The sequence below is a fragment of the Acomys minous genome (assembly GCF_964271855.1).
Source record: "Acomys minous genome assembly, chromosome: 3".
Lineage (NCBI taxonomy): Eukaryota > Metazoa > Chordata > Mammalia > Rodentia > Muridae > Acomys > Acomys minous.
Window position 1 is genome coordinate 137,475,537 of NC_140485.1, and position 25,807 is coordinate 137,501,343.

At 49.9% G+C, this 25,807-nt stretch overlaps 1 protein-coding gene across 6 annotated transcripts in view; it reads left to right on the forward strand.

Annotated features, from left to right (window-relative positions):
• The window catches only part of SYTL3 (synaptotagmin like 3), an 84,796-nt gene that overhangs the window by 29,899 nt on the left and 29,090 nt on the right, over positions 1–25,807 (forward strand). For all 6 annotated transcript variants that reach the window (XM_084777542.1, XM_084777539.1, XM_084777543.1 and 3 more), the window contains 4 exons: positions 11,351–11,415; positions 21,588–21,639; positions 22,778–22,847; positions 25,171–25,249. In XM_084777542.1, the coding sequence (XP_084633668.1) occupies positions 11,351–11,415; positions 21,588–21,639; positions 22,778–22,847; positions 25,171–25,249 (266 nt within the window). The remainder of the gene's footprint in view (positions 1–11,350; positions 11,416–21,587; positions 21,640–22,777; positions 22,848–25,170; positions 25,250–25,807) is intronic.

A 25,807-nucleotide genomic window follows, 5' to 3' on the forward strand; every position in this document is an offset into this window, starting at 1 on the left:
AGACAGGGTTTCTCTGTGTAGTCTTGGCTGTCCTGGACTCACTTTGTAGACCAGGCTGGCCTCAAACTCACAGCGACCCACCTGCCTCTGCCTCCCGAGTGCTGGGATTAAAGGTGTGCACCACCTTTAAGCACAGAAGCGGTGCTTTTGAACAAGTTATTTTGAAAATTAGGAGCATATTTGACCTGCAGTCCCATTGTTCCGAGTGAGAGCAGACCATAGGTTTCTTGAGAGTACAGAGGGGCACAGCCACTTGAAGGAAGTGCAAACAGTGACTACCACAGACCTGATTGGAAGAGCGGAGTGTGGAGCAGATGTGACTCTGGAGAGTGACCAGAGACTCGGGTCTGAAAGCAGCTTATAACATCACTGCTCGTGTTGGAGGCCCCTAGAACAGATCAGCCAACAGAGCAGCATTCAAGCTGGGTTCCTCTTCTAAATCAGGGGAGCCATCTGCCTGGAAACCCTGACACTAACGCTTCATTTCCTGCCCCTTTGTAAGGCTTAATGCATGTCAGTCACTCAGCAAATGATGGATTGGCTCTGTCCTCTGTTTGAACCAGTCCCTTCCTTCTGTCACAGCACCCATCTCCCCATCCTGGATCGGCTGTCCTCCTCAGAGTCTGTGTCCTTCAGGCTTTTCTTAGTTCAGGAGAAAACCCCTGAGTGGGACCATGCGCTACTCTGGCCACCATAGAAGCCACTGCCATTGAGGAGGTAACTATGTTGAAATCTCTGCCCTACGTGGCATCATGCCTAGCACTGTAACTTGACCCAGGAAACACACAAAATGTGATTTCTATAACCCCCAGCTTCCTTATTTCGAAATAAGGATGTTTTTCAAAATACCTGCAATAATTGCGTCACCCCAGGTGGCTTTGTGAGGGAAGCTGTGCTAGGAGAAAGCTAATTAGCAGTAACTCAGGCTTTCTCTTGCTTCAGTTGGCTCACCTCTTCTTCATAGCCCTCACTCCTAGCTCCACCTTTGCCCACTCAGGGGCCACCGCCTTGCAGAGCTTAGCTGCTCCCCCTCCCCCACATCACATACTAGGACCTAGGAAAGGGTCTTGATTCCATCCACGTTTCTTCCCCCTGTTTTTCCCTCAGGAAAGGAAAAAAAAAAAAAAAAAAGAACCAGCCGGGCGTGGTGGCGCACACCTTTAATCCCTGCAAGGGAGGCAGAGGCAGGTGAATCGCTGTGAGTTGGAGGCCAGCCTGGTCTACAAAGTGAGTCCAGGACAGCCAAGGCTACACAGAGAAACCCTGTCTCAAAAAACCAAAAAAAGAAAAAGAACCAAAACAGGGAACAAGATTTTTTTTTTAATTCAAGGGAGAGGGAGACTTGGGGGTACCAATTAAAAGTATACAAAGAAGGGCCAGGCATAGTGGATTTCTGTGAGTTCCAGGCCAGCCAGGACTACAGAGTGAAGTTCTTTTTTTTTTTTTTTTTTAAAGAATGACAGACAATTTAGATTCCAGCAGGGGCTGGGCATGGTGGCGCACGCCTGTAATCCCAGCACTCGGGAGGCAGAGGTGGGTGGATCGCTGTGAGTTTGAGGCCAGCGTGGTCTACAAGTGAGTCCAGGACAGCTAAGGCTACACAGAGAGACCCTGTCTTGAAAAACCAATAAAATAAAATAAAAAATAAAAATAAAAGTAAAATAGATTCCAGCAGGGGAAAAGGCCTTTGAAATATACTGGCTGTGGACTGCTGGAGGCCCCAGAAGACATTTGGCAGACAGCTTCTTCCTTGAGGGCAAGTTTTCTCTTGGAGACCTGCTCAGCTCTAAGTTCCAACCCTCCCACCCGACTCCCCAGAGCTCAGAACTGAGAAAGAAAAGGGAGCCGGGCTGACTCAGGGGCTCCCAGACCATGGTGGTGGGAGAGCACCTTTAAGCCTTCCTTAAAGCTTCCATATACGTTAAGGGTGGCTGCTACTGCTGCCCACGCTTGGAGTGGCTGCTGCCTCACACAGTGTGCCTGAGGCTGTGAAGCAGTGTGGAGCCCGAAGCCTAGGCCCCTCTTCATCCATCCTAGCACAGCAGCCCTGGGAAAGCAGTGCCTTCAGAGGCTCCTGGCATGCCTCTGCTGTGGGATGGCATGCTCACTGCTCTGCAGAAGCCATGGCTGTGTCATCTGGTGGCCTGAGGAGGCGGAAGGCCATGGTGAGTGAGCAACAGGAACTGGGTCTGGAAGTGGGGAAGCAGAAATAATTCTGCTCTCTTCAGAAGCTGAAGTACGGGGATCAAAGTTTCAAGGCTCCAAAGTGAGTGTTAGAGCAGCCTTGGGGGCTTGTACCATGGCTCATTGGACTGAGGCACTTGCTGTCCAACAGTGCAAGCCTGACAGCTTAGTAAAGCCTGTATCAATATAAAAATAAAGGCGGTGGCACACTTGTAATCCCAGCACTGAGAGAGGCAGAGGCAGGTGGTTCTCTGTGAGTTCGAGGCTATCCTGGTCTACAAAGTGAGTCTAGGACAGCTAGGACTACACAGAGAAACCCTGTCTTGAAAAACCAATAAATAAATAAACAAATAAGCAAACAAATAAATAAATAATAGGGCTGGGAATGCCTCTCCGCGCTAGAGTGTTTGACTAGTATGTTCAGGGTCCTGGGGTCAACATGTAGTATAATTTTTTTTTTAATGTAATAAAAACTCTGTCGCGATGAATGAGCAGCCAAGTGTGGAGGCTGATGTCAGGGGTGACAGGAAACTTGGGGGTGGTTCAAAAAGGGACTTGGCTTTCGTAGGTAAAGGAGGGACAAATGAGCCTCGATCCCGAGTCTGTCAAACTGATAGCATTTCTGATAGAAGTGGATCGGAGGGTACCGTAAAACCAGAAGAAATGGAGCTGCGGGAAAGCAACAGAAAGCATTCTGTGGACAAAGATTGAAAGGATTTAGAAGGACGCAGCCCAACGGCGGAAGTTACTTTCTAGAGTGAGGGAGGAGCCGAGGAGCAAGGGTGACTCTAGTGAGAAGGCACAGTTAAGTTGGGAAGAGAGGGTGGTTCCAGCGAGAGGAGATTGGTTTTACCGGCTTGGGGGGGGGGGAAGGATGGGGGGGGGAGAGGTCGTTCCAATAGGAGAAGCTGATTCCCAAAGGAAGAGGGAGATGCCAGGAGCAGGAGGTGAGTCCAACAGGAAGAGGCGACTCCATGAGAAGGGGCTGGCTCTCTAGGGGAGGTGGTACTGTGGGCTAGAGTAGTGGTTCTCGACCTGTGGGTCACGACCCCTTTGGCAACCCCCCCCTATTACATCACAACTCATAACCACAGCAAAATTACAGTTATGAACTAGCAATGAAAATAATTTTGTGCTTGGCGGGGAGGGGGGGTCACCACAACATGAGGAACTGTGTTAAAGAGTCACAGTGTTAGGAAGGTTGAGACCCGCCAGGCTACAGTATTCACAATCAGGTGATGTCAGCCTGAGGAAGGCAGTGAGCTGAAGGAAGCGGAGTGAGCGAGCGGCCGAGCTCACCCTTGGGTGACGTATTGACAGTTCCGCCGTAGAATAGTGCAAGATAACAACTGTTGAAAACGTCGAGGAAATTTAGCTCTTGAGGTTTTGATTTTCTCCTTTATGACATGAAGCCAAATTCCTCACACCTGAGAGAAGTGGATTTCTGAAGAATTGCTCTTGACCAGACCTTTCCATCCTCAAACTGTGGGCTTTAGTCTATTGCTTTGTAATTGGCTGGGGGCGTGAGAATCCGCTATGCTTCAGATGTTTGTGAGCACACACTGTGTTTCTTCAGGGTCTTCTGTGATGCTGGGGATGGAACCAGGGCCACGTGCGTTCAATCCTCTTTCCCTTCTAAGGAGACGCCTAGGCCCTCATGCGTGTGTTGACCCAGCACATTCTCCTTCTGAGTTGCGCCCTCCAGCAGGTGCACGCGCACAGTCTTAGGCAGTTGCTGCTGCTTTACACTGGGAATGGGCTGTCAGAGGTGAGAAAGTCCGTGTGCCACAGAGCTACACCCCCAGCCCCAGGTGACCAGGATTGGCCCTAGATGTGGCCAAACAGCAAGTCATAAATTTACTTAAAACATTTTGAGATTGTCTTACTTGAAAAAGAAATCTCCATTGTGGCTCTCAGATTTGAACTTTATTGACAATGTGTGCCCTGTTAAATACGAAGAGGCTGAACCCTGCTGCATGGATGGAGTAGATTCAAACCTGAGGCTTGAGGGAGTTAGTTACACAAGTTTGAAAATATTTGAAGAGTAAGTGTGTTCTGGGGTTTTTATAAAATAACTAGAGCAGAGTGTCTTTGTTAGAGTTTCTCTTGCTGTGACAAAACATCATCACCAAAAGCAAGTTAGGAAGGCAGGCGCTTATTTGGCTCACACTGCCACGTAAATGTTCACCCTCCAAGGAAGTCAGGACAGGAACTCAAACAGGGCAGGATCCTGGAGGCAGGAGCTGATGCAGAGGCCATGGAGGGGTGCTGCTTACTGGCTTGCTCCCAGTGGCTTGCCCATAAAGTGCTCATGTACTTTCTTATGGAGTTGGGGTTCTTAACCTTCCTAATGCTACAACCCTTTAATATAGTTCCTCATGTTGTGGTGACCCCCCAGCCATAAGATTAATTTGGTTACTACTTCATAACTGAATCTTGCTACTGTTATGAATAACAGTGTAAATCTCTGTGTTTTCTGATGGTCCTAGGTGAAGTCCAAAGGGGTTGAGACTCATAAGTTGAGAGCCACCAGCCCTGGGATGGCCTACAATGGGCTGGGCCCTCTCACATCAGTCACTAATTAAGAAAATGCCCTACAGGCTTGACTATAGATCAACCTTATGGGGACCTTTTCTCAGTTGAGGTCCACCCCTCAGATGACTCCAGCCTGTGTCAAGTTCACATAAAACTAGGCAGCACACAGAGTTTGAGATGGAAAGTTCGAGATTGCGGCAGGCGGTACTGATGTTTTTGAGGTCTGTTTTGGATTGTTCAAATGTCCTGGATGCACCATCCCTGTTGCCCCAGCGGACAGGAATTTAGGTGAGTTCAGTTGAAAGTTGACCCTGGTCCTGGCATCACCCCACTCTTGAGTTATTCCTATGAAGCAGAAATGATTGCTATAAGATCCTGGCATTCATTAGGAGGGACTCTATTTGGTTCAAAATACCTTTTCTTTCTTGTGCATGTGGAGAGCAGTGGCTAATGGCAAGTGTTTACCACTGATGCTCTGCATCTTATATGTTGAGGTGGGATCTCTCACTTGAAGCCAGAGCTCTAGCCAGCCAGCTTCCTTCAGGGATCCTGTCTGCACCTCCAGTAGGCTGGGATTACAGATGGAGGCATCACACCTACCCAATGTTTATGTGGGTGATGGGGATCTGAATCCCGGTACCCAGGCTTTTTGTGGCAAGCATACTACCTAGATTAAATCACCTGTTAGGTTAGGACTTGGGGAACCGAGGGCCTCATGCTGGGCGAGTGCTCCGTCACTGAGCTACAACGCCCACCATTTTAACTTGTGTACTTTCACATTTTGAGCCGAGGTCTGGTAGGGAGCCTCTCCTGGCCTTGTACTCACTCTGCAGCCCAGACTGTGGTTCTCTTGGGGCACCCTGTCCCAGTGCTGGGATTCCAGGCCTGTATCACCAGACCCTGCTAGTGTGGGATTTGGACTGGGCATGAGTGCGTTCTTACGGGATGGCGTGGTGTAATATCTGCACGGCATGAGAGACATTCTAATGAAAATCAAGTGACATTTTAACAAAGGTCCTGCTACAGTTATGTTTCCTATTAAAGTAAAACTTCCCAGAGTGTAGAAAAATCCTGTGAATTTCAGACTAACCCTCAGTATACCTGTAATTCCATTCTTTAGACAAAATCCTGAGTGATCACTTTCAGCCCACAGGGGCAGATGGTCCACTGTGGCCGTGAAGTACTATCTGCTCACTGTTGTCAGTGCACGCAGTCCTCCTGTGAGGAAAGGACCAGCCATCTGAAAGACAGGAAAGTGACAGCCGAGAGTGTCCAAGCAGGGCTTTCCCTCAGTGCCAAGATTAAGAATTCAGTTCCCTCGCTGCCCTTCTTTTGTTTCAAACATGATAGGCTTTTCCACGGCCTACCTGTAACACTGCGGACAGAGACGGTATTTGTGCGCTGCCTGGGGGGCGGTGTGCTGGGCCTGGAACCCACGGCTTTTTGAGAGTTAGACAAACACTCTGCAGGGCTACATCTCCAGATCTATGCGTTTCCCATGATAAATAAAGAAGTCTGATATATCATATAAAGAGTCTCATATAGTCAGACATTAGCCAGGAAGGGTTCCAAACGGGCAGTGTTGTGTGTCTAGGTCCTGTGGTAGAGTGCATGCCATTTCATGTGGAATATATATGAGAGGAGGCAAATTATTTACAGGATTATGATATTTTATTCATGCACAAAAGAGAGTAAAAGTTTTTTTTGTTGTTGCTGTTGTTTCTGTTTTGTTTTGTTTTTGAGACAAGGTGTCTCTGTGTATCCTTGGCTGTCCTGGACTTACTTTGTAGACCAGGCTGGCCTCGAACTCACAGTGATCCGCCTGCCTCTGCCTCCTGAGTGCTGGGATTACAGGCGTGTGCCACTACGCCCAGTGAGAGTAAAGATTCTTCATATTTTTTGAAGTCTTGGAGGCAAAGCAGACATTAAAACTGTAGAAAATTGCTGGGTGGTAGAGGTGCACTCTGGAGAAAGAGGCAAGCAGATCACTGTGAATTTAAGGTCAGCCTGGTCTACAGAGCAAGTCCAGGACAGCCAGGACTTGGAGAAAACCTTGTCTCTAAAAAAAAAGACCCTGGTGGCTTGCCAGATGTTCATGCTGCAAACACACCAGATGAAGCTGCTGGCGGCTGTGAAACAGGGCAACAGGCTTCCTGTGTGGCCAGTCCAGCCTGTAGCCTGCTAAGAGTGGTCTGTGCACTCACCCAGATGAAAACTTGTCTTCGATCTTCCAGCTAAAATGCTTCACCGTAACAAAGCAGAAGGGTGTGGCCTTGGTTTTGCCTGCCCACAAGCCCAGCTGAGCTGCTTTTGGTGTTGGTACAGGAAACAGACAGGCATTTGTGATTAACCCCTAGGCAGCTGTGAGAGATGTGGAGAGGCTTGTGATGAAGATAAAGCAATGATTTTTATCACGCTGCTATCAACGCTTCTTGAGAAACATTCACTGCCCCTTCCTTCACCTCAGGCCCCCTACTTGTCACACCCAGAGACACTCACAGGTCCCAGCACAGTGTACGGATGAATGCGTGAGGACTCCCACCTCTCCAGGGAGCACCCTGAGAAAAAAGGGATGAGGTGGGATTCAAAGTGGACAGAGCCCATAGCTGTGCACCCTCAAAGGGGGTTTCTGCTACCAAAAGCACAGTGCTAAGGGCACAAGGCAAGAAGCACTCACTCTTCGTGCTTAATGTATGTGTTTTCTGATCTGCATGTAAGTGCGTGACTTCCAGGTACCTGTGAAGGCCAGGAGAGGGTGTCAGATCTCCTAGGGCTGAAGTTAGACAATTGTGAGGGCTGAGGGAAAGAGCAGCTGGCAAAGTGCCACAGGCAATATCCATGGAGCCTAAAAGACCAGAGGAACTGCCTTGCTGAGCAAGCGTCACCATGGCAACTAGAAAGTACTAGGAGGAAGCACTTTTCAAAAACATGGCTGCTCCCTCCATGCAAAAGAACCCCAGGCATAGCCGGTAAGGGGACAGGACAGAGTGAAGGGGGTTCCGGACACTGACTAAGCCAATAGGGAGCCCTGTTGATGCCCAAATAAAGGCAGAACCAAATCAGCTTAGTTCAGACTGAGGTTTGCTCTCTTCAGTTACTTTCCCAGAACACAAAAGAAAAGGGAAAAAAAATCACCACCACCACCACCACCAAAAAAAAAAAAAAAAAAAAAACCAACAAGTGTGAAATGCGGAAGAGAAGACAACACATTTTTTTGATTGATGATTGATATGGGAGGGGCCGAGCCCATGGTGGGTGTGGCCATCTCCTGGCCAGGGGTCTTGCACTATATAAGGAAGCAGACTGGGCAAGCCATCTGACGGCAAGCCAGTCAGCGTGTTCTTTCTTCTGTGGCCTCTGCTTTAGTTCATAAAGATCAAGTGGAGAGACCCCGTCCCCCCCCCTTTCCCAGAAGCACTTTACCTATAGGGTCAGATGCCTCTGTGATATTGCATTTGATATTACAAAAGACAAAGAGGCCTTCATTGAGTTTCTTGATTAGAAGGGCAGGACCCAGGATTAAAACTCCAGTGATGTCACTACTCGTGTGAAAGCCCCTGGAAGACACAGGGAAATCCATTGACTTGGGGGATGCAGCATTCTGGGGTTACTGTGTGGAGGGCAGGCCGTTACAGGAAGTGGGCAGACCCACCTGCTTTCTTATAAAAGGGGCTCCTCGTTGGCTTATGAAAACCACTTAATAAGCATTTGAATTCAAATGAAATTCCAGAATCTAACCCTACCATCACCCAAGCACCATAGCGTAGGAGGGAGTTCAGAGCAGAGCGGACTAAGGTCAGCTCTGTGGCTGGCCTGAAACCCGGGGTCAGCCCTTTTCTACAAAAAAAAAAAAAAGAGGCTCATTCATGGCCATACTGAAACAGCTGCATCAATGGGCCAGGGCAGGAGCTGAGTCATCTGGGGCTGCATTGGGAACACGCTCTGGCCGTCTCATCTTGTAGACATGAATAAGTTATTATAGAAAGCCTTATAAAAGCACGAAGCAGTAGAGAAATATTCACCCCAACCCCAACCCCGTGCCTGAACTCTCAACCCCAGCCCCTCTGTGACCTTGAGTGCTCACCAGGGTAGCACTTGACCTGGTGACCACACAAAGCGCCAGCCTGGAGAAACTGCCTCCTTGCATGGTGACAGGCTTCGCTGAACTAAGCGGATGACAAACGGAGTACAGACCAAAGGGTAATAAAACCAAAAGCTCACTAAGTCTCAAGAGGGTTCTAAAGATGGGAGCTGCAGTCAAGTGCTGCCCACAGAGTGAGCCTGACCTTCACGCAAGAATGGCACACAATAAGTGGAGAAGCATTCTCTTTCTGGGCTTGCTGGCATGGGCCTGCTAATCCCACCACTCCAGAGGAGGAGGCGGGAGAGTTGTGAGTTTGAAGCCAGCCTGAGCCTGAACGACCTAGTGAGGCTCAGTCTCAGGAATGTATTTTCTTTATTAAGCACCAAAAAAAATAGTAATCTAGGGCTGGGCTCAGGACAGTCGGCGCTTGCACTGCAAGTGTAAAGATCCAATTTCTGATCTCCAGAACCCACATTCAGTTGGACGTGGTAGCGTGAGGAGGAGACACATACTCAGGAGCCCACAGGCCAGCTCCCCTGGCACACACAGTGGTGAACACTAGAGAGATCCCGTTTCAGACAAGGCGGAAGAATGGAAGGCAAGGGCTGGAAAGATAGCTCAGCAGTTACCAGTGTTGAGATTAAAGGCCTGTGCCACCCACTGGCCTTCAGGGTATTCTTGAGGCTTCTTTGCCCTCAGGCCTTGGCCAGAGTGCAGACCTGGAGGGAAGTACCATTTCAAGCACTCAGAGAATCCCATAGACATAGACCCATCTTCCATTCCACCTGTTGTCAACTGAACGGTGATAATACCGACTGCGTCTCTGGAGGCACCACGCCCACTGTCTCGGGGCCCACTGGAGGCACCGCGCCCACTGTCTCGGGGCCCACTGGAGGCACCGCGCCCACTGTCTCGGGGCCCACTGGAGGCACCGCGCCCACTGTCTCGGGGCCCACTGGAGGCACCGCGCCCACTGTCTCGGGGCCCTCTGGAGGCACCGCGCCCACTGTCTCGGGGCCCTCTGGAGGCACCGCGCCCACTGTCTCGGGGCCCTCTGGAGGCACCGCGCCCACTGTCTCGGGGCCCTCTGGAGGCACCGCGCCCACTGTCTCGGGGCCCTCTGGAGGCACCGCGCCCACTGTCTCGGGGCCCTCTGGAGGCACCGCGCCCACTGTCTCGGGCCCTCTGGAGGCACCACGCCCACTGTTTCAGTGCATAAAGCATAAATGCAACTGCTTCCCCACTCGCGGATGCAGCAGTTTGATGCGAAGTGAAGACAAGCCCCTAAATGCCTTTTTAATTCGCGGCTTGCACGTAGCAGTGAGGTCAAAGTAGCTTTTTTTTTTTTCCTGCCTCGACTCCTCATTAGGAGACATCTGTGCGCTGGAATTTGCAAAGCATGTTCAACAGTTACTGCTCGTTTGTTAATTTGGCATTATCGGGCTTGAAGACCATAAAGATGGATGCTGGTGCCTCCAGAAACAGATGGAGTGCCAGGTGCTTGATGTTTGTAATTCCAGCCTCCCTCAGGCCGGGGAACTACCTTCCAGAAGTATTCAGCCTGTGGCCCTCAGGTCGCAAGTGTACGTATATGTTTATGTGGCATCTGGACACAACACTGTCATCTACAAAGACTCCTGTGCTGGTTGGTTTATGTCATCTTGACATGAACTAAAGTCACCTTGGAGGAGGGGAATGTTGAAAAATTGCATGCATTGGATTTACCTGTGGGCAGGTCTGTGGGGCATTTTCTTGACTGATGATTGAGATGGATGGGCCCAGCCGTGGTGGGTGGAGCCATCCCCTAGGCTGGCGCTCTTGCATCTCATAAGGAAGCAGGCTGGGCAAGCCATGTCGATGGCAAGCCGGCAGCAGCTTTCTTTTGTCGTCTCTGCTTCAGGCCCCTACTTTTTGTCCTCGGCGATGGACAGTGACCTGTGAGCTGAACAAGACTTTCTCCCGGCAGGTGGCTCTCAGTCAGCGTTTTATCACAGGAACAGAGAGCCAAGTAGGATAGCGTGTTTGGGCATTTCCGCAAAGTATGAAAGAAAATCACCAAGAAGCCTCAAAAATATCTTTAGTGAGCTTACAGTTTCATGTTGGGTCACCCTCAAAGCTGGCCTCAGGCTGGATACTTCTCAACGTGTGGCCCAAGATAGTTGGGCCAGAAGGTTGGGTGTCCTTAGGCTACATGGAGAGAGAGGTCAGGTGGCTAACAGTTATCTATAACTCCAGTCCCAAGGAGTCTGCCGCTTCCTGCTGGCCTCCAAAGCCACCGGGTATGTACATCGTGCACAGACATACTGCAGGCAAGGCACGAATACAAAACTAATACTACTGTTTAGTAAGTAAACATTTCAAAGGCGTTCTAATTGAGAAAATGGCTCACACCTGTAACCCACCCCCCCCCCCCCCCGCCCCCAGCACTGGAGAGGCTGAGGCAGAGGTGTTGCCAGGTGTGGAGCTGGGCTGCATAGTAAGCTCCAGGTCAGCCTGAGCTGCAGGGTGAGGCCTGCTCTCAAACAGATAATTTCCCTTGCTTTTCAGAAACGTGAAAATCAAAACTGGGGAATGGTTCTTTGAAGAACGAGCCAGGAAATTTCCAACTGCAGGTAAGCTCTCTTAAAACCGGAACTCATGTAAAATGATCCTCTCTAGTTTTAAAATATCTGGCGTTAAGTTTTTTGGTTGAAAGCAGGGGGGGGGGGGGGGACGTGGAACAACCCTCATGGTCATGGAATTGTCAAAACAGGAAACGGCAGAGTTTTAGTGACAGATCTGGCTGTCACTTGCACATCACAGACTGAGGCAGCTTCCGGTGTGCAGAATCAAATGAGGGCACAGTAAGCAGCCATCCCAAAGCAGAGAGTGGGGTTCGAGGGCCAGGGACAAACTTAGTGGCGAGCACAGGGTTTCTTCAGCTTACTGACGTGGACTTCATATGCAACTCAGATCAAGTAGGCCCTCCTGTTTCCGGGTGTCAGTCAATGTGGGATCTCTCTTCTCAGAGTTGCTTATTTAGCACAAGTGACTGTTTTATCTTGGTCTGGCCTCTTGGGACTTAGTGCTGGAATTCAGACCACAGCAGTGGTCCTCCAGGACTTCAGTTGTGGGCCTGACACCTGCTCCTCCCCACCACCTGCTTGAGCGTCCAGCTCCTGAACTGAGCCAACTGGTTACCTTTGCCTGAGGCTCCTCCCTGTCTGTCACTCCCGCCTCTTGGAGGGCACTTCCGCTGAGGGCACTTCCGCTGAGGGCACTTCCGCTGAGGGCACTTCCACTGAGCTTCTGCTTTGCCAGGCTCCCGGCTTCTGAAGCACTGTTTCAAATGTCTGGTTTGCCCCCGTCCTCTGCAGCTGTTGCAAGGTACTTTTGTGTACCTACTTCCATTGCTCTCTACGGGTAGAATCTGGGCTTTTAATATTCATTTAAACATCTTTTAGAAATCTTATTCATCCAGTATTTTGTTCATGATCCTTAGTTTTAAGAAACTGGCCTAGATCCAAGCTCAGTTGATAAAGCGTGTGTGGACCTGAGCTCCAATCCCAGAACCTACCTCAAAAAAAGGTGGGGCATAGTGGTCCAAGCTTGTAATTACGATGGAGGCAGGGATAAACAGATCCTTAGGCCTTACTGGGCGGCCAGTTGACCCTACTGGGCAAGCTCCCAGTATCAAATAAACAGAGAGCACCTAAGAACCAACCACCCCAAGTCTGGTCTAGGCCATGGTAAATAACCAGTCCAATCTCACAACCTTTAAAAAGACTTAGGAGGGCTGGCACGGAGGCTCTGGGTTCAAGTCTCCAGAAGAAATGATAAAAAGATAGCATGGCTGTGTCTGTGCTAGTGACCCCAGGACTGTGGCTGGGTACTGCTGGGGCTTCCTAGCCACCAGCCTCCTATAGAGTCAGTGACGGAACCTGTCTCAAGAAACAAGGTGGATCCCTGCAGAGGCAGGAAGATCTCTGTGAGTTCAAGGCCAGCCTGGTCTACAGAATGAGTTCCAGGACAGGCAGGGCTGTTACACAGAGAAACCCTATCTTGAAAAACAAAACAAACCAAGAAAGAAACAGGCTGGAGAGTGACAGAGCCAACGGCATCAGTGTGCACAGCTGTGCACCCCTACACTCGTGTGTGCTTGCTCTCTCCATATACACACACCAAACACATACTAAATAAAGATTTAAGAATAAGCAAAACATGAGCTCTGATTCCTCATTCTGCACAAAAACAATATGAAACATTTGGTTATTTTGGCTCATTTTTTTCCCTTCATGCTATACAAACTAAATTTTAAATTACTTTTGTGGTTTTTACCAAACAAACAAACAAACAAACAAAACAATTTACCTGTTTTATGTGTGTGCCTGAGTGTATGTACATGCACCATGTATATGCGGTGTCTGCGGAGGCAGAAGAGAGAGGTTGGGTCCCCTGCAACTGGAGATACCTGGGTGCTAAGATCTGAGGCCAGATCCTCTGCAAGAGCAGCAAGTGTTCTTATCCACTGAGCCGTCTCCCCAGCCCCTAGTTTTGCAGTGTTGCTGTCGAGGTTTATCTGTGCCATCAGAATCAAGTGTCCGGAGTGTCACATCTCTAAAGTGTCTGCAGGAAGCTTCCCTGGGTGCCCTGGCAGGGTCCCTTCTAGATCTGCCATCTGCACTATTTGGTGGTGTGTGCAGAAGGTTTCTCTGACCGTGGCTTCACCATCAGCTGAGAGTGTTTCGAGTTTGTAGCTCTTGGCTTCCCACGCTTAAATTCCAGTTCAGTGAAGCACTGGGGGGCAGGGGGTTATGTTAGCTGGAGTCAGTGGGACTTGGACAGAGTTGTGTTGGGAAGGTACCCGGGGAATCCTTTATGAGCACCGGGAATTCGAGAACCTAGTAAAGTGGCAATCCTAATTATGATGGACATTTTCTTAAGTCCCTGGTAATTGCAAAGCTGAAACTAGAGATCCAGCTTTACTTTTGGCGCCACCTTTTGGCTAGTTGCTGTAAGTGCACATGTTTACTCTGGTGCCAATAGTATGTACAAATATGACACTTTTATACCTTAATAGCCATCAGCTTGTAGAGTGTCTGCTTAATGTGCACAAAGCCCTGGACTTGATCCTCTACACCATATAAAATGAGGCACAGGCATGCATGTTTGTAATCCCAACACTTAGGCATCAGAGACAGGAGCATCGGATACAGATACAGAGTGAGTCTCAGGCCAGCTGGACTACCTGACCCTTGACTCAAGTGTGTATCTGTGAGTGTGTGTGTGTGTGTGTGTGTGTGTGTGTGTGTGCGCACGCGAGCGTGTGTGTGTGTGTGTGTGCGCACGCGAGCGTGTGTGTGTGTGTGCACACGCGAGCGTGTGTGTGTGTGTGTGTGTGAGCGTGTGTGTGTGTGTGCATGTGTGTGTGTGTGTCTGTGTGTCTGTGAGCATGTGTGTGTGTGTGTGTGTGTGTGTGTGTGTGTGTGTGTGTGTGTTAGATGAAAGTCAGGCATTATACACATCTGTGGTCTTAGCCCCCAAGAGGCCGAGGCTGACTATACAATGGGATCCTTTCTCAAAGATAAAATAAAAACAAAACCAGAAAGCAACATCAGTACTTTTAATACTTCCCCTATTTCAAGTTAGGAGGGTAAATGTTACATGTAAACAATCTACTCAGACTTGCTCTATTGTTAATAACTGAAAATAAAATGAGTTGGGAAGGTTGGCCCTCCACACGCCCTCACTGCATCACCAACCAAGATGAATTTTGCATCTGGCCACTATAGAGGGGCAGGAAACTTTACCCCCTCTTGGTGGCAGGCAAGGTTTAATATTTTAAATGACTTTTGAGGGAATTATTCTTATGTATAGGAAACTCAGTCAGTACCTATCCGGTCACAGGATTTTGAAGACAGAATCAGACTGCTGTGGATTTGAAGCATCCAGGCTCGCGGATGTAGAGAAGTGGGGGAGGAGGCCCCAGGGGCACAGCTCAGCGGCACAGTGCTTGCCCAGCACGCCCAACGCACTGGCTTCCATCTGCCTTCCAGAAAGGACAGAAGATAAGTTGGGCTGGTGGGATGGTTCAGCTACCAAGCCTGATGACCTGTGTTTGCTCTCCTGGCTCCACAGACAGAGATTTGACTCCCAAAATGTGTGGTATGCACACATGCATGTAAACAATAAACTAATAAAAAATAAAATGTAATACAGGTTTTTTTTTTTTAAAGAGTTAGGTTCCATTAAGTATGTGTGGGACTCTGCTCAAGACTGTGCCTGTGTCCCTCCCTCCCCACTGTTCGCTCAGGGCACACCCATCTACCCCAGTCATCAGGTAGACTCAGGCAAGGGTGGTTCTGTAAAGCTATGGCTGATTGTTTATGGGATGTTTATGGGAGTTCACTCTCCGACTGGTATCTTTAATGAAATCACATTTATTTTTCCAGAAATAAAAATGCTCTATTATTGTAAAGAGAAGACGGGACCCTGTCTTTGATTGCTTTTTTCTTTCTGTTTTCCTTAAGAGGAGAGGCTACAGGCACAGCACCACAGAGGGAACTGTGTACCCTAGAAGTGATGTTCCCAGTTGGCTGGGTACCCCTCAGGCCCCAGGACTTTAGGAATTTTAGACTGGTCCCACCCAGCTGGGGAGAGCAGAGATAGTCAAGTTGGATTTAATGATCAATAGATAAAGTAAGACTCTGGCCTTTAACCTTTCTGCTTTTACCCAGTGTTCATAGGTAATAATCTTCCCAAAGCAGATCCTTGATTTTTCTTTTCCATTTAAAGTATCAATTTAGCTTGTTCTTTGGCAATTTCTCCGATGTATAGGCTGCACTCTGATAACGCTCCCCAAACCTTTTCTACCTCCTTCCCAGCTCTGTAAAACCCTCCCGAGTCCTCACCACCTCTTTCCCAGATTTTTTGTTTTTGTTTTGTTTTGTTTTTGTTTTTCGAGACAGGGTCTCTCTGTGTTAGCCTTGGCTGTCCTAGATTCGCTTTGTAGACCAAACTGGCCTCGAACTCACAGCAATCTACCTGTCTCTGCCTCCCGAGTGCTGGGATTAAAGGTGTGTGCCATCATGCCCGGCCCCTTTCACAGATTGATGGCTTTGGGATACCTCCTTATGAGCTGTTGGTCAGGAAGACTCAGTGAGCCTATTGTTACTACTTAGATAGTGTCATTCCTTTCAACGCTATACTCATGACCCTTGCGTGGAAAGCTGCCTTCTGGGAACCTGGGATGAATAAATAAGGCTTGTGTCCTCAGATTTCTCAATCTAATGGGCAATGTGAACACACACACACACACACACACACACACACACACACACAGCTTCCTGTGGGGGAAGGCACAGGGACTTAAGTCTGTATTATAGCCACTGTGGGAGGCCAGCCTCCCCATGACAGTCGCTCGTTGTTCCAGGTTCATTTCTGTTGCTGTGATAAAACAGCCAAAAGCAACTCAGGGGAGTGAAGGGTTTGTGTGACTCACAATTTCAGGTCACACTCATCACTGAAGGGAGTCAGGGCAGGGACGCAAGCAGCTGGTCATATTGCATCCACAGTCAAGGGCTCACAATTTCAGGTCACACTCATCACTGAAGGGAGTCAGGGCAGGGACGCAAGCAGCTGGTCATATTGCATCCACAGTCAAGCGCTCACAATTTCAGGTCACACTCATCACTGAAGGGAGTCAAGGCAGGGACGCAAGCAGCTGGTCATGTTGCATCCACAGTCAAGCGCAGAGAGAAACAAGTGCACTCTTGTTTGCTTGCTTCTTACACTTAGCTGGCTTTCTTCAGTCTTACACAATGCAGGGCCCCTAACTAGGGGATGGTGCTGCCCATAGTGGGCTGGCTCCCCCTATGTCGGTTAATAACCAAGACAATCTCTCAGATCCAGGCAACTCTGCAATTGATTGCACCAGATTGACAGTTAAAACTAAGAGCACACAGTGGTCCTATCTCTGTAAATAAACCTTTAGTGAGACAGGAACAAGAGGTACAGACAAGGTCCTGTTGGTGGAGAGAGGCTTAGGGACACAGTGTGTCTGGGAAGCTGACCTGGCCAGAACCAAGTATATGAGACGGTAGTGGCAGCAGGTGACCCTGGAGAGGAAAATGGTGAATAAGACACAAAGAGTCTCTAGTCTGGCTTCCTAGGGCACCACAAAAAAAAGGGGGGGGGGACATGTCCTTTGTTACTTTCATAGCGCCAAGCAATAAAGAGTTATTGTTTGATATCTTAAAGACTGCAAGCCTAAGACCAAGGTGTCCAGGACACCTTGCTTCCCCGTCTCAGCAGCCCCTGGCACGTCCCTGGTGTTTAGAAGCTTTACCCTTGCACTGCCTCTACTGTTTTTTTTTTTTTTAAGATTTATTTTATTATTATGTATACAGTTTTGTCTGCTTGTTTACCTGCAGGTCAGAAGAGGGCACCAGGTTATATTATAGATGGTTGGGAGCCACCATGTGGTTGTTGGGAGTTGAACTCAGGACCTTTGGAAGAGCAGGTGGTGCTCTTAACCACTGAGCCATCTCTCCAGCCCCGCCTCTACTGTTATGTCACCACCTCCATGTAGTCTCCCTCTCAGTGGGTCCAGCTCGGGTTCAAGTTTCCTCTTTTATAAGAAAATAGCCCTGCCAGAGAAGGACTGTAGTGTCTTTATCAGCTGAGGGCAGATAAAACAGACCTGTTTTCCCCATGTTCTATACTTTAAGCTAAGAACAGAGCGCACTGTGAGAAAGCGTCTCAGAATGCAGGGAGCTCTGAGCCCTGGGCTTTCACTCTGCGTGACTAGGTACCTACTTAGGAAAAGGGGACTGTAATGTGACCAAAGTGAGAATGTCCCTCTCATGTTGAAAATTGTGTGTGTGTGCGTGTGTGTGTGTGTGTGTGTGTGTGTGTGTGTGTGCGCGCGCCCATGAGCACTCCTGTTTGCTAGAGCTACCTTTAACATAATAAGTCACATGGCCTTGCAAGGAGCTTTAGCCATCCAAGAGTTGCTCTTGCCTGCTGCTGGGCAGGATACAACCTCTCCATCCCTACTCCTCCCTACCCCTCCCTACCCCTCCCTACCCCTCCCTACCCCTCCTTTCCCCTCCCTACCCCTCCCTACTCCTCTCTACTCCTCCCTACTCCTCCCTACTCCTCCCTACTCCTCCCTACTCCTCTCTACTCCTCCCTACTCTTCTCTACTCCTCCCTACTCCTCCCTACTCCTCCCTACTCTTCTCTACTCCTCCCTACTCTTCTCTACTCCTCCCTACTCCTCTCTACCCCTCCCTACCCCTCCCTACCCCTCCCTACCCCTCCCTACCCCTCCCTACCCCTCCCTACTCCTCTCTACTCCTCCCTACTCCTCCCTACTCCTCCCTACTCCTCTCTACTCCTCTCTACTCCTCCCTACTCCTCCCTACTCCTCCCTACTCCTCCCTACTCCTCTCTACTCCTCCCTACTCTTCTCTACTCCTCCCTACTCCTCTCTACCCCTCCCTACCCCTCCCTACCCCTCCCTACCCCTCCCTACCCCTCCCTACTCCTCTCTACTCCTCCCTACTCCTCCCTACTCCTCCCTACTCCTCCCTACTCCTCTCTACTCCTCCCTACTCTTCTCTACTCCTCCCTACTCCTCCCTACTCCTCCCTACTCTTCTCTACTCCTCCCTACTCCTCTCTACTCCTCCCTACTCCTCTCTACTCCTCCCTACTCCTCTCTACTCCTCCCTACTCCTCCCTACTCCTCCCTACTCCTCCCTACTCCTCCCTACTCCTCCCTACTCTTCTCTACTCCTCCCTACTCCTCCCTACTCCTCCCTACTCCTCCCTACTCCTCCCTACTCCTCCCTACTCCTCCCTACTCCTCCCTACTCCTCCCTACTCCTCCCTACTCTTCTCTACTCCTCCCTACTCCTCCCTACTCCTCCCTACTCTTCTCTACTCCTCCCTACTCCTCTCTACTCCTCCCTACTCCTCTCTACTCCTCCCTACTCCTCTCTACTCCTCCCTACTCCTCCCTACTCCTCCCTACTCCTCCCTACTCCTCCCTACTCCTCCCTACTCCTCCCTACTCTTCTCTACTCCTCCCTACTCCTCCCTACTCCTCCCTACTCCTCCCTACTCCTCCCTACTCCTCTCTACTCCTCCCTACTCCTCTCTACTCCTCCCTACTCCTCCCTACTCCTCCCTACTCCTCCCTACTCCTCCCTACTCCTCTCTACTCCTCCCTACTCCTCCCTACTCCTCCCTACTCCTCCCTACTCCTCCCTACTCCTCCTTACTCCTCCCTACTCCCCTGAACTCCAGGAGAATCTGTCTGTGCACATTTCCTCAGAGGGCTACAGGAATTACAAACGTGTTTTTAAAAATGAAGATTCACTGGTTTTCAAGAGCTAAAAGCAAAGGGTAAGGGAAATGGGAGTGACTAGGGATGAACAGAAGCCATATTGGCAGCATGCCTCAGATGCTGTGCCCATCCAAGGACCCTCATTTTAGGATCTCCTGCCACGTAGGTTCTGAATCTACAAGGAAGGGTGAATTGGGGGTTCTGGGTAGCCTCCTATTTCCCCACAAAACAAAACATGGATTTGAGGCAAACTTATGTTGAAAGCTAAGAGTTTTTTTGTTGTTTTTTGTTGTTGTTGTTGTTGTTTTAAAGATTATATTTTACTTTGTGTGTATGAGTGTTTTGCCTGTATGTATGAATGTGCGCCACATGTGTGTCAGGAAACTGAGTTGCAGGAGGTGGTGAGCCACCTTGTGGGTGCTGAGAACTGAACCTGCATCCTCTGCAAGAGCAACAAGTGCTCTTAGCCGCGGCATCATCTCTCTACCCCTGAGAACAGAAGTGCTTCCCATTTGGTCTTGGGCCTCAGCTTGCCACAGCCAGCAGGGGGCAGCAGAGAGCCAGGTGCACAGCAGCAAGGCCACTTTCTGAAATGTGGACGCCAGGCAGAGGGGTTGAGATAAGAGCCTGAGGTAGGAATGCCTGGGGAGGTAGCTCAAAGAAACGAGGTGGGGGGTGACAGTAATTGTGGAGCCTGGGGTCAGGTGTGGCCCAGGGAAAGCAATGAGGAACTAAGGGCATGGAGGAGCCCAGGGAGGCAACACCACAGGGATGCCATATAGGGCTTGTGATTAGGCCTTGGGTGACAGAATTAGCATCAGATTTGGGGTCGGGGAAGGACAGGGGCCTTGGGGGTTATGCCTCAGGGCCAGGTATCCAAGGACACACAGTGAGAGGGGCCAAGGGAAGGGAAATGGACCATGAGGAGGGTGCTCGGAGCTCACAGTCCCTGTGCCTTTGCCTGGGGTCCTGCTGGCTATGCAGTGTTGCCCGCTTTCCTGTCTCTCTCTCTTCTCCTCTCTTCGTTTCCCCTTCTAGGACCAGCCCAGCTAAAGACCTGAGCTGGGGCTACACCCTGCTTTGAGGGTTGGGGCTTGACATCAGGGCTTAACTCTGGGTGTTGGCTGTCCCTCCTAGAGGCCCCTCTTGCCTACCCCATTGCCCCCAACATCCTATTCTGTCAGTGCATGCTTGAGTAGCACCCACACCCGAATCTGTGACGTGAATTAATCTTCCAGACAACACAAGAACCGGCCTGAGTCCCAGAGCAGTAGTCTACTGGGTTGGGCAGAGTGGAGGCTCTGGATGTCACCTTGAGCTGCAAGGTGACTACTGTGCTACAGCCCCCTCCACATGCCCCCCACACCCCCATCCTCCCCATTCCCCCCCCCACATGCTGGTAGCCAAGAACCACTGTGGGGGTCCCAGGATTAGGGACAGGCAGAGTTTTGTTTGGGAGGGCTAGTACATTGCGAAGCAAAAGGGGGCTACCATGGCAGGTGCAGTCTCATTTGGAGATGATTAGTCACTCTGACTGGACTTAAGCAGATTACATTTTTAAAGAGATTATTTTAAATCTTCATCACAAGGGGCATTTCCAGGGATACATTCAATTATGTGGTGTTTCCTAGGCGAAGGAACTGGGGAACTTGAAGGATTGTTTTAAATTACCCAGATTTAGAAAGTCTAACTCAATGTTAATGTCTAATAGAATTGGTCATTCTCAGACATGACGGATTGTGCGTGCGTGTGTGTGTGTGTGTGTGTGTGTGTGTGTGTGTGTGTGTGTGTGTATGTGTGTGTGTGCATGGGGGGGGGCTAGCTATTAACAAGTCAATGACTGTCCAGTGGACAGAAAGTTACACAATAACCTTACCTCCTATATTTTTATGTTTATTATTTTTTATCTTATGTGTATGGGTGGTCTGTCTGTCTGTAAGTGTGTTTTCCACATGCATGCCCACAGAGGCCAGAAAAAGGCATTGAATGCCCTGGAATTGGAGTTGCAGATTGTTGTGAGCTGCTCTGTGGGTGCTGGGAATCAAATCCAGGTCCTCTGCAAGATGATCAGTGCTGTTCACTGCTGAACTGTTTCTCCAACCCTACACAATAGTGTGTGTGTGCATGTGTGTGCATGTATACATGCGTGAATGTGCCAGGCACATGTGTGGTGATCAGAGAACAACTTGCAGGAGTTGTCCCTCTCCCTGCACCGTGTGGACTTTGGGGACGAAGCTCAGGTTGGTGAGTTTGGCAGCCATGGCCTTTACCTGCTGAGCCATCTCTCCAATCCTTCACGATCTGATTCTGAGCATTTTTTGTCACCCCCAAAGGATCTCTTTTTTACTAGCAAGAAGTGATATTAAAATAATCTGAATGCATTGGCTTCTGTGCTTGTGTCACCTGCCTTGAACTCTTAGCACTGACTGACCTTGACTTGTTCCCTCCTCCAGGCAAACTCGAGACTGCTGGGGCGAAGCTCCTGCAATCTTATCAGCGGCTGAGGTGAGTGCAGAGTGTCCCACGTCAGCAGGGGCTCAGAGGACGCCCTGAAAGAGGTCACTGCTCTGGGATGTGGCCTTTTAAGTTATAAAGTTCCTGGAAAAGATTGAGAGGAACGTGCAGGTTTTTACGCACATTTTGCCCCTCAGACTCTCCTGAGATGTCACAAAGAACGAACTACTGATGACACTCTACGCTCTGGCATCTTCCCTGGGGCTGGGCATGCACCTAATATGTTTATGGAACAAAAAATACTCATTGGCTGTTGATGCCTTCTGAGAGATGTTTACGTCTTTGCACAGAGTTCTGAGTCTCTGACAGCCTGAGGCGGCAGGAATCACACACGTACCCCATCCCGCTGAGTTTAGTGATTGTTACCTAGAGTTTCCAGGGGTGCTACATATTTTGGCTTATGATGAAATTTATCCAGCCTCAAAACTTAGAACCTCCTCCCCTTCCCTCCTCTTTCCCTCCTCTCCTTCCCTCCTCTTTCCCTCCTCTCCCCTCCTCTCCCCCTCCTCCTCCCCTTCCTCTTCCTCCTCATCTTCCTCATCCTCCCCTAGATAGGGCCTTGCCCCTGTCTGGCCATTGCTATGTAGTCCAGGCTGGCACAGGGTCCTGACGCTCTTCCTGCCGCAGCAGCCTACCCGGCTCTGAAATTGCGGGCATGCGGCCACACACACTTGTTAATTTCGTATTCCCCTCCCCCACCCCATTTGTTCTTTCTTCTTTTAGCTCATGTTTCCAGTATTTCTCAAAGTGTTTAGTTCTTTGCTTTTCCTTTCACGTTTGGCTCTTCTGAGAGTGTGGTTTGCACTACAAGTGCACAAATCCAAATAGGACCTCACATATGAAGTGTGGGTTCAAGAGGCTCAGTGGGGGGCCAAGGTCCCATGGTGGCTTCAGAATGTTCTGGAGAAGTCAGTTGAAGCCTGGACTAAAGGCAGTGACACCTTCGTGTCCATACCCAGACACCAGAGCACAGCGAGGCAGGGTCAAGCCATGTTCCCACATCGTTTTCTTTAAAAGGAAGTGAGACACAAGCCAAGCTAGAGCTTGAATGATAAAGTCACACGTTTGTAAATCTGTAACCACTAACTTGGGAGTTCTAACCCATTATCCTTATGTTTCTCCTTGGCAGCAAAATCTCTGTGGTCCCTCCGACGCCACCGCCTCTCAGTGAGAGCCAGTGCAGCGGCAGTCCCGGCAGGGTAACTTGGCTGTCTGTGGGTCCCTGGGCGGGATGTGGGAGGGAAGGCCAGGTTAGGATGCTGGAGCATTGGCACAGCAGCCTTGGAGCATGTGGATCTGACTCAGCTGGAGCAAGAGGTGGAGAAGCCATTTTATTTTTGTTCTGTGGCCAGGGACCATCTGCAGTCTCTGCTGGCTCCTCCTGCTTGTACCCTGAGACATTTTGTCCTGAGTCTTGTCTCCAACTTTTGTCCCCAACTCTGTGCTGTGCCTTTAAGTGTGTGTGTGTGTGTGTGTGTGTGTGTGTGTGTGTGTGTGTGTGTGTGTAGGGCTGTGTGAGTGTGTGTAAGTGGTGTGCCTGAGGGGTATCTTAGTATTTACAGGCTCTGGGGAGACCATAACTATTATAACTATTTCTGGCCCAAGAATTTATCTGTGTGACCTCAGAGTGTTATCTTGATTTTCCACCTGAGAAGTGAAAATAATTCTTTATCTGACCTGTCTCCAACACAGGATAATGCCTGTGTGCACTTGGAAATAAAAGTGACTTGGCTTTTATTATCTTTATCAATCTGCACATAAAAAGGAACAATCATGTCCTATGTGGGATAATATATGTGTCTTTTTGAGAGACAAAAAGATGTTCATTCTTTTTCAAGTTCACAGACACCCCAGGGCGAACCTCACAACTCTATTCTGTTTTCTCCTATGACTGTGTTCTAAGGGACATGAAAGGACGGACACTGCAAGTGTGGATAAATGGGTTGTTGGGTGGGTCGATATTGCATGGGTTGACGGAAGTAGGCAAGTGAATAGATAGCGAGAAGGTGAACAAATGGATAGTCAGCGAGTGGGGTAGATGGTCTCTGGATGGTTGGATGGATAGATGGAGTGGTCAGTGAGTGCATGGGTACATGGGACGTTGAGGAGGCAATGGATAGACAAGTGGAAACTGGATGGGTGGATGGGTGGATGGATAGATGGATGGATGGATGGGTGGATGGATGGGTGGATAGGTGGATGGATGGATGGATGGATAGGTGGATGGATGGGTGGGTGGGTGGATGGGTGGATGGATAGGTGGATGGATGGATGGATGGATGGATGGATGGGTGGATGGATGGGTGGGTGGGTGGATGGATGGGTGGGTGGATGGATGGATAGGTGGATGGATGGATGGATGGATGGATGGATGGATGGATGGATGGGTGGATGGATGGGTGGGTGGATGGATGGATGGGTGGATGGATGGGTGGGTGGGTGGATGGGTGGGTGGATGGGTGGGTGGATGGGTGGATGGATGGATGGATGGATGGATGGGTGGGTGGATGAATGGGTGGATGGATGGATGGATGGGTAGGTGGATGGATGGATGGATGGATGGATGGATGGGTGGGTGGGTGGATGGGTGGATGGATGGGTGGGTGGATGGGTGGATGGATGGATGGATGGATGGATGGGTGGATGGGTGGGTGGGTGGATGGATGGATGGATGGGTGGATGGATGGGTGGGTGGGTGGATGGGTGGGTGGATGGGTGGATGGATGGGTGGATGGATGGATGGATGGGTGGGTAGATGGGTGGGTGGGTGGATGGGTGGGTGGGTGGGTGGGTGGATGGATGGATGGGTGGATGGGTGGATGGGTGGATGGGTGGATGGGTGGATGGGTGGATGGATGGATGGGTGGGTGGCTGGCTGGATGGGTGGGTGGGTGGGTGGGTGGATGGATGGATGGATGGGTGGGATACAGAGGGATAGACAGATGAGTGGGTAGGTAGATACAGATAGATAGATGAATAAATAATGGATACATGGATAGACAGTGGGAGAGCGAGCAGCTAGATGGGCGATAACAGGGTAGATGGATGGATTAGGCCTGGACAAAATTACTGTTTTCCCCTTTTCTGTGTTCCCTTTTGGGAGAGAGAGCTCTTTGTTTCCAGTGTTGGTCACCTTGCTCCTAATACCCTCAGCCCCCACGTTGCCTGCATTCTGTCTACATAGGATTTAGGTAGAGCTAGAAGAGGAAGGCGGCCAAACAGGCAGTAATTAGCTGAGTGCCGTCTTTGAGCCAGTGAAATGCCAGTCATTATGTCTAAGAGGTAGTTGTTATCTTGTGAAGTGCCCATTGATAACGCTCCATCCTTTAATGAGGCTGCAAGACACAGAGAAAGATGGCTGAGTGCCAGGGATGCCTGGGGGCTGTGCCCTGCCCCCTCCAGACTCACCCACACACTTTTCCCACCCCTTCTCACCCGCAGCGTTTGGAGGCTGGCAGCCTGGAGACGGTGGGGCAAAGGCGGGTGGTGGTCTAACAGAACATTCTCTTGTTTCTCTTTTAGTTACAGGAACTTGGTCACTTTCGAGGATTTAATAAGTCCGTGGAAAACTTGTTTCTGTCAGTCACCACCCAGATGAAAAGTAAGTGACATCCAGGATGTGTGCTTCCATCCTGCCCTGTGCAGACCAGGCCAGGCCAGGCAGCCTCAGATGGGAAAGCCACGGGTCAACAGAGCAGCCTCTGGCTCCTTGGGGAGGACCTCAGGTGCCATTTCAGTCCATCAGCCTCGCCCAGCTCAGCAGCACAAAGGATTCCAAAGGAATGAAAACAAAACACAAAACTACCTTGCAATGAATCCAAGGCCAGGGCATTTCTGGCTGGCGGAACCCGGTATCTGCCACTTGTCCATTCCTCTCACTGGTACACTTTCCTGCAGGTGGTAGTAATCCCCCAGTCGCAGGTGCAGTTAAGCCCGGCCTACCATGAGCTGCCATCCCAGTGCTGTCAGCATTTCTTCTGTTCGCATATGCTTTGTTTCCGTTTCTGATGCTCTGGGCAGTGTTAGAGCAGATCCAAAAGGATCTTGAGCATACCTTTCTCTTCCTCTGCTCCTTGTCTTCCACTTGCTGCCCCCTTTCTGTAGCTGCCTGTGGATGGTCTCGCTGTTGACGACCCGGAGCCAATGGAACAATTTGATT